Genomic DNA, 8,998 nt, shown 5'->3' with positions numbered 1-8,998 from the left:
TCCCTAATTTAGCAGGTTCCCTCTAGTCTTACAGGCGGTGGGTGGTGATGACTAGCTGCCAAATCTTGGGCTACTCTTTTTACCAACGAATAGTGGGATTGACCGTCACATTATAACGCCCCCACGGCTGAAAAGGCGAGCATGTTTGGTGTGACAGGGATTCGAACCCGCCACCCACACTTTTATAAGTTAGATAATATTATACGAGTGTAAAGTATGTTATGTAAAACTTTTATCATTTTACGCATGTTGTACTGCATGATTACACATGATTAATTTACCGCGTGTGTCGTTTGAATGCGTTCGAATTTATTTTTTTTTTGCGTTTGGAGTGTGGTAAGGGCTGGTTGTGTAATATATTAGAGACGTTAAGATATTGTTCTAGTTAAAACAGCGTTACCACTTGCAGCCAGAAACAACTAACATAATGTCAAAAGTTCAAGTTATTAATCTGTGTTGCTTTCTTACAATAAAAGAAATAAATAAAGATAATAACGCAAAAACAAATTAACTCAAATAAGCAACCCACTATTTTTAACCATAATGCCTTATTTGTTTTTATGTCATAAATCAATATTGTTTATAAATGGTTAAAAACTGTCGCCCACAAGTGAAGTTTGATTTTGAACAGCATGTTTAGCCAACTCCCATTTCCTCTTACGTAATGAAACAACCAGTCATTCAATACACTTCCGTTTGAAGGCGCTGTACGAAAAGAATGAGAGCGTTTAATTCGTGTTTACTCTGTTAACTTTTAAAAGTATTACCCTTATATATATATCTATTTTCACTCAGTGTTAAGAAAATTGCATTACAAGCACGATTATTATAAAATACGTTTGTAGAATTATAAACGGACTTTTCTCTACATTAAAATACTTTTATTGCGAGTTTTCGGCCCTCTTACCTCTTCATGGGGCAACAATGCATTGTTGCCCGATGAAGTCTCCTACGTTATGAGTCTTAAACAACAATTATAAAATGCGTTTGTTGTGTATATCAAGCTATAGTAAGACTGTGGTTAAATGTTACGATGATATAATAGAGCACTAATCATTTTTAGATCTCTCACATATTACTTTACGTATTGTATCGTATATAGATCTTTTTTTAAGTTAGATTTTTAACTTGACAGTATACACTCAGACAAATTTGACTTTCCCTAACGTGATACTTACTGTCTTCTAACATTCAAACTGTCATGACTCAAATGTGGCATTTCTAGTTTATACTTAACAAGGGTCCCTTTTGGCAATTTTGTGCTTTGATTTACTCGTAAAAAAATAAACTTTATTATCATTATTATTGTCACGAGATATCGACTTTTTAAACTGATATTCAGCTTTTGAGTTGAAAAAAAATCGTAACACTACTGGGAGTCCAGTGTTTAACTTATATTTTCGATTTCTGCTGTTTGTAAAATAAAGAATTTCGTTGTTACTGTAAGTATAAAGTCGCGAATACATGACCTGATATCAAGCAAGCGAATATTTCTATGTTGTATAATTTTAAGCAAAAAAAAATAAAAAAAAATCATGTCTCAAAAAAAGAGGTGAGTGCACACAGCCAGAGAAACAATTACAGGAATATTTTCTTACTTACAACCAGTCTTCTTAGCTTGATTCGAGAGATATTTTTTTTGCCTAGCTCTTGAATTCTGGAACCAAACCTGAGTGACTCTCTTGCTGAGTCCAGTGATTTGAGCGATCCGTTCGAGGTCCTGCCCGTCAGGATTTGAATCTAAATTGAAATTGGCTTGCAAGACCTGCAGCTGTTCTTCAGTAAAAGTTGTTCTGACCCTTTTGGTCTTCGTCTTCTGTTGGCATTCCTGGTCACCGCCGCTCTCTAGAAAAATAAATATATTTATTAAAAGAAATCTGCTATGTCCACCGCGGGGAATCGAACCCCGAATTTTAGCGTTGTAAATCCGCAAACTTACCGCTGTTCCACCAGGGGACAAAAAAATCATGACATTATAGCATATGGGGATTTGAAACTAATAAAAAAATTTGTCCCTCTCACATTAAAAGAAGAAAATGGAAGAGGGTTCGAATCATGCTAGTGACCAATATTGAATTCTCAATAAAAACAAAAATAACTCGATACAATAAAGAAACTATGCGTACCATATTTTGTTACAAACAAACTCTTATGATTCTTATAGAATTTTAATATAATGTTTTCTTATTAGCTGTCATAAACCTCAAAACAGTGTCTTTTTTCCCACTTTCACTAGATCGTAGAATGCAATGTTATTAGCTACAAGAAATTCAGTAGTTTTAAGAATTATTAATAGACGTTTATTACACTTGACACACTGACAAAATCATTCCAACAGTAAAGCTGTTAACAGCTGTGATACACCTAAAAACTATGAAATCAGTGGCTCAGCGGTAAATCTGATGGCTTTCAACACTAAACATCTGGTTTCGATACCCATAGCACAGATAGCCCATTGCGTAGCTTTGTGCTTAAATATAAGCAAACATTTAAAACAATTCGCTTCGCTTTTGTTTTTAAACCTCAAAATTGACGATTTGGTTTTATATTGTTTATCAACGGTGGGGATTTCATATTACATCATATTGAGTAATGTTATTTTTTTCCTTGTTACAACATCCACGGTAAAGAACTGACCAAAACAATTAGGAGAAATCACATATTTTCTATGTAAAGTACACAGGAGGCTCCAGTAGTAATTAGTCTCATTAATTACTAACTGAATATAACTTATACGTTTGTTTATATTGTGCGATTTATGTGGTATTAGGAACCCTTTAACCAACAAATTCACAAACCTATGGCCTCCAGTGGTACAGCGATATTTCTGCGGTCTTATATCGCTAGAATCCGAGTTTCGATACCCGTGGTGGGCAGAGCACAGATGACCCTTTGCGTAGCTTTGTGCTTAATAACAAATAACAACAACACAAACCTGCAAGCAATTAGTAAAACCAATGAAGCTTATGTGGCTAAATGGTTTGTCTTGAAATGGTAATAATTACTAAACACTAGAGACAGAGGAAATAGTTTAGTTATTCTTTTAAAATATTTTTTTCAACTCGAAGACACGTCTTCGATGAGCAGCGCATCACGTGATTTTTACTAGTTTCGTCAATCTTGTTTGCCTACTCACAGTATAACGTTTCGTCAGCGCTGTCATATTTTATCTAGGAAGGTTTGAACTATGACCTCGGCCCAATGTATGAGACGGTCTCGATAAGTGACGAACACATTGACTATGGATAACCCAGATAAAACGAATTAACAATAATCAATACCGCAGATATAAAGACTTTCTTCTTTTCTCGGACCTGATGTTGCATTGATGTTTTTTAATGTAAATCACCACCATATCAGATGTCGATAACGGCATCTGGTGTTATCGTGTCAACTAAAGATAACATTACTTGATATGAAGATGTCCAAATGTTCATTCATTTCGGGATGATTATGTCAAGGAGCGAGAACAGTTTCAGTTCACTTTCAAAATTAGTAAGAAACTTCTCCTAATTGGTTGTCATCAGCGAATAACATCATGTAAGAAACTGCTTCTAACTGGTTGACTTAAACAAATAATATCCAGTAATATACGTTTCCTAACTGGTTTCTGAGCGAGTAGGATCCAGTAAGAGTTTTCTTTTACTTGGTTGTCTTCAGCGAATAAGATCAAGTAAGAGACTACTCCTAACTGGTTGAATTAAACGAGGAATATCCATTAATATACGTTTCCTAACTGGTTACTGAGCGAGTAAAATCCAGTAAGAGTTTTCTTCTGATTGGTTGCCTTCAACGAATAAGATCCATTAAGATAATTCTTGATGTTTTTTCTTCAGCGTTAGATAATCCTCATTACTATTATTAATGTTTCAGAAATTTACGATTTCAAGTTTTTCTCGAACAAAATATTATCAGTAAGATTTATTTTATGTTGGTGTGTAGTAGTTGCGTATGTCAAGAGTTTAAATTACACGTGCTATATCGAAAGATGCAACTCGTTCAAAACGTACGCGTGAAATTCAAAATAATATCATTCTACAGATATTTTTATTTTATTTCTCAGGGAAAGTAGGAACGTACTCCAATGGAAAACCAAAGTATCATTATTTCCGGAATTACCCCCCCCCCCAGTGGCACAGCGGTCTGCGGCCTTAAAACACTAAAAACCTGGTTTCGATACCCGTGGTGGTAGAGCACAGATAGCCCACTGCGTAGCTTTGTGCTTAACTTCAATCAAACTTTCTGGAATTTTTCTAGATTTTAGTGTAGATAATAAAGAGAAAAATTATCATGGCTAACAAATTTACGTAATTAATTTTGATATTTTATGCTATTTCAAAAATTTCCTCGTCAAAGGTATCAGAAACACGTTAGCTGTAATGGTACAATTTATAAAATATATCGCATTGTTTTTAAACGTTAAACTTCATTGGATTAATCTGTTTATTTTGATAACTGTGAAAGGTCGAGTGCTGAAGTTATTCATTCATAAAATGGTTTAGGAATTTTAATTTTTACTCAAACAATTTAATTAAGTTTACCGACTGAAAAGTTGGACTATTTAAAGACGCGTAAGAAACATAAAAATTGTGAAGTCGACTGTAATAAGAATGGTGTCGTTTAATGAAATTTACAAATTTGTTAAGCCTACATCCTCGATTTTGATTTCATATCTAAGTACAGTGTTTGTGTGACATTACATCAGAATAAGACTGATAATTTTTAACCAAGATTTGTTTAAAATTATTAATAATCAAATTGTAATTCAAAACCAAACAAACAAACACATTACAGATCGCAATTCGTAGACACACGGCGTGATTTTGTCTGTTTTAAGTTAAGCACAAAGCTACACAATGGGCTATCTGTGCTCTGTCCACCACGGGTATCGAAACCCGGATTCTAGCGTTGCAAATCCGCAGACGTAGCGCTGTGGTACTGGGGGAGGGGGGGGGGGCTCAAAAGGCATGATATACCATAATAATTTGTATCTTTATGTATTAAAAGATTCAACAATACCTGTTGTAATTCTAAGTTTTTTGTCAATGATAAAATTGTTCTCTGCCCTTTGAGTTATTATTGTGACCCCGAAGAAAATTACAGAGATAAAATATTACAAATAAAACGAAGAACACGTTATCTATTGTTGTTTTTTGTCGTTTAAAAATGGCTTGAGCTTAAAGTTAGTTTTTCAAATTGCGTATAAAGCCGGCCCGGCATGGCCAGGTGGTTAGGGCGCTCGACTCGCAATCTGCGGGTCGCGGGTTCGAATCCCCGTCACACCAAACATGCTCGCCCTTTCACCCGTGGGGGCGTTATAATGTGACGGTCAATCCCACTATTCGTTGGTAAAAGAGTAGCCCAAGAGTTGGCGGTGGGTGGTGATGACTAGCTGCCTTCCCTCTAGTCTTACACTGCTAAATTATGGACGGCTAGTGCAGATAGCCCTCGTGTAGTATTGCGCGAAAATAAAAAAAAACAAAGAAAATATAACTCAATCAGCCAAAGCAAAACTTGATGTATTGCTCTATTTTTTGGGGGTGTTGGGTGACCAGACGTGCCGGTTTTGAACCTGTTGCCTCTGAGTCCCGAAAAAAAAAAACAACAACTTCGGAACGCTGATTTATCCCAGTTTTTTTAGGGAAAATTTTGTCTAAAATAAGCACCGCTCACGTACCTAGCTGTATCTATAAGGTTATCGAGTGCACGCGGAGTACTCGTGAACGAACGGGAACATTCTAGGCGTGCCGTTGCTAGAAGCCGCCAGAAGCATAGACAATGTGACTAAAACCAGAAGTAGAAGATTTCCACGGTACCTGTTACGAATATCTCCACAAATGGATACATACACTTTCAAATACATCGCGGTTTTCCTGGATGCTTCTCAACAAACCACTTTTGTGGGAACAAGTTGAGGAAAATGTAGTGGATGATCAAACTATTGAACCAAATAAGTGTACAGGAAGAGGATAAGGAAGATTGGAAAGATAGGTTGGAATGATAAATTGGACAGATAGGTTGGAAAGATAGATTGGAAAGATAGGTTGGACAGATAGGTTGGGAAGATTGGTTGAAAAGATAGAATGGAAAGATTGGTTGAAAAGATAGAATGGAAAGATAGATTGGAAAGATAGGTTGGACAGATAGATTGGACAGATAGGTTGGAAAGATAGATTGGAAAGATAGGTTGGAAAGAAAGATTGGAAAGATAAATTGAAAAGATAGGTTGGAAAGATAGATTGGAAAGATAGATTGGACAGATAAGTTGGAGAGATAGATTGGAAAGATAAATTGGACAGATAGATTGGAAAGATAGATTGGAAAGATAAGTTGGAAAGATAGATTGGAAAGATAGGCTAGAAAGATAAGTTGGAAAGATAAATTGAAAAGATAGGTTGGAAAGGTAGATTGGAAAGATAGATTGGACAGATAGGTTGGAAAGATAGATTGGAAAGATAGGCTAGAAAGATAAGTTGGAAAGATAAATTGAAAAGATAGGTTGGAAAGGTAGATTGGAAAGATAGATTGGACAGATAGGTTGGAAAGGTAGATTGGAAAGATAGATTGGAAAGATAGGTTTTGTCATGAAAAGCGGGTATATTTCTTCAAGTCCTAGGAAGTTATATCAGGATCTGTTTAGCATGGTAACGTGGAAACAATATTCTCTGTGATGAACGAGCAATGGACTGACGAGAGAAACCAGGCGGAAGTGAATACATTGGAAGCGATTCACCAATTGGTAACCAACTTAAAGATGAATTGTGTTCAATAATGCAACATTGTGAATAATTAAAAAACAATTTTTTTTGGGGGGGGGGGGGAGCTAAACCAATTGAAAATTTTAAGAGATTCAAAAATTTATTACGTTTTTCATTTACAAATGAGTAAAGATATACTGAAGCAGCTTGAAACGATTTACAAATTAACCAGTGGTCATTCATACCCTAAACTAATCCAAAACAAAACAAAAACTGCCAAGAAATATTTCATCACTGAGTTCAAACACTTCTAGGCAGTTTGTTGTTGTTTTTTGTTTCTGAAACCACCAGAAAGTCGCATATTTAAAAATGTTTTGACTTGGCTGGGGAGGGATACTCACACTAAAACAAATTTGTCCCGGTTTTTCAAGTACTAAATCTGGTCACCCTGATTTTGAGAGTTAAAAACTAGAAATGCGTAAACTTCAATGCTAACAATCAATCAGTCGATAACACACACGGCCTCTTTCTGAAAAATTATCTTCGAGATGATGTTTCCAGAAGAAAAAAAAAAAAGGAGGAAAAAAAAATAGGATAATTTTTAAACTTGGAACCCAGGGATTAAAATTTAAAAAAATCCTGTTTTTATCTAATATTTTCCTGCATACTTGCATATTATCATACTATTTATTACATGTACATCAATTGGAATTTTTCGTACTTATTTAGTTAATATATATATTCATTTCACGCTATTTACACGACTCTTATTTTAGCCTCAGCAATAAGTCTGCAGGCTTACGACGCTACAATTCGGGTTTCGATATTCTTTGTGGGCAGAACACAGATAGCCCATTTTGTAGCTTTGCGCTTAACAAACACAACCAAACCAAATGATCGTTTTTAACGGCTCGTTTAGTGTTGATGTTATACAGTATTGCTCGACCACTAGTGTTTGTTTCACGCCCTCGTGTCGTTTTTTTTTTAAGAATAACATGTAGTACAAGTTTTCTCCTCATTCAGACCTTTATTGAGAGGATTTCAACGTTATCTCAGAGTCGTCATCGAGTAAACCTGTTGATGTCCTTAAAATAGAGATGAAAATTTTCCGTGAAGGTTTGAATGTGAAGAAAACCCATTTTTGGATAATTTTTTGAGATTATACCCATTTTTTTTTTTTAAAGAGATGTTTGAAGTTTATTTACCGTTGTGGAAAGCATAAAACATTGTAGTTCCGAAAACGCCCGAGAGAGGGCAGATTTCCTACAGGTAGTATCTTGAAATAATATTTAATAACTTATACGTTGGTTTTACTACTTTTTTAAAAAAAATTCCATATTGTTGGACTGTCCTTCGTATATGCTTCTTAAAAGCAGGTAAATATTTATATATAAGAGATAGAAATGTCACATTAACCACCAAATTACGGGCTTGTTTCTATATTCATTCAGTACCGGTGAGGCCCACTCAGTTTATCATACTGAGCAGTTTTATGTCTGTGATCACCCCCCCCCCCCACACACACATCGATTCAATCGTAAGTTTGAAAGCTTAAAACTCTAAAACGCGGGTTTCGATACCCGTGGTGGGCACAGGACGGATAGCCCATTATGTAGCTTTGCGCTTAACAACAGACAAACAATCCCAAGTGCAAAGAACTGACTTACTTAGGAAACTCCAGTAATAATTAATGGAGTTAATTACACTTATAGACTTACAAGAAAGTTGGTACATAAATAGTTTAAAAAAAACGTGTTTAAAAAAGACTATGGGGCTTGTTCCCATCTGTCGTTTTAGGGTTAGCATCTTGTAGAGCTAGCCCCTGCCACTTCAGACTATCTTGTGTGTATCATTGTCAATCTACATGAAAAAGTTTGAATAAACTGTTTCAAATAAAGTAGTATTTTAAAATCGATAAAGAATGTTGTACAGTAATTACTCGCACTTAGTATTGTAGTGTTCTAAAATAGATAAAGAATGTTGTACATTAATTATTCGCACTTTAGTAATGTAGTGTTCTAAAACCGATAAAGAATGTTGTACATTAATTACTCGCACTTCAGTAATGTAGTGTTCTAAAATAGATAAAGAATGTTGTACATTAATTACTCGCACTTTAGTAATGTAGTGTTCTAAAATAGATAAAGAATGTTGTACATTAATTATTCGCACTTTAGTAATGTAGTGTTCTAAAATAGATAAAGAATGTTGTACATTAATTACTCGCACTTTAGTAATGTAGTGTTCTAAAACCGATAAAGAATGTTGTGCATTAATTACTCGCACTTTAGTAATGTAGT

General features: G+C 35.0%; 1 protein-coding gene across 1 annotated transcript in view; it reads right to left on the bottom strand.

Moving 5' to 3' along the window:
* Nucleotides 1–1,594: 1,594 nt before the first annotated feature.
* LOC106463981 (LIM/homeobox protein Awh-like) overlaps nt 1,595–8,998 on the bottom strand; it is a 63,524-nt gene continuing 56,120 nt past the window's right edge. The window contains exon 4 of the mRNA XM_013924083.1: nt 1,595–1,845. Coding sequence (XP_013779537.1) covers nt 1,595–1,845 — 251 coding nt within the window. The remainder of the gene's footprint in view (nt 1,846–8,998) is intronic.

The sequence above is a fragment of the Limulus polyphemus genome, unplaced genomic scaffold (genome assembly GCF_000517525.1).
Source record: "Limulus polyphemus unplaced genomic scaffold, Limulus_polyphemus-2.1.2 Scaffold1534, whole genome shotgun sequence".
NCBI classification, from domain to species: Eukaryota; Metazoa; Arthropoda; class Merostomata; order Xiphosura; family Limulidae; genus Limulus; species Limulus polyphemus.
Note: the sequence above shows the minus strand (reverse complement) of the source record. Positions and strands in the feature narration are given on the sequence as shown.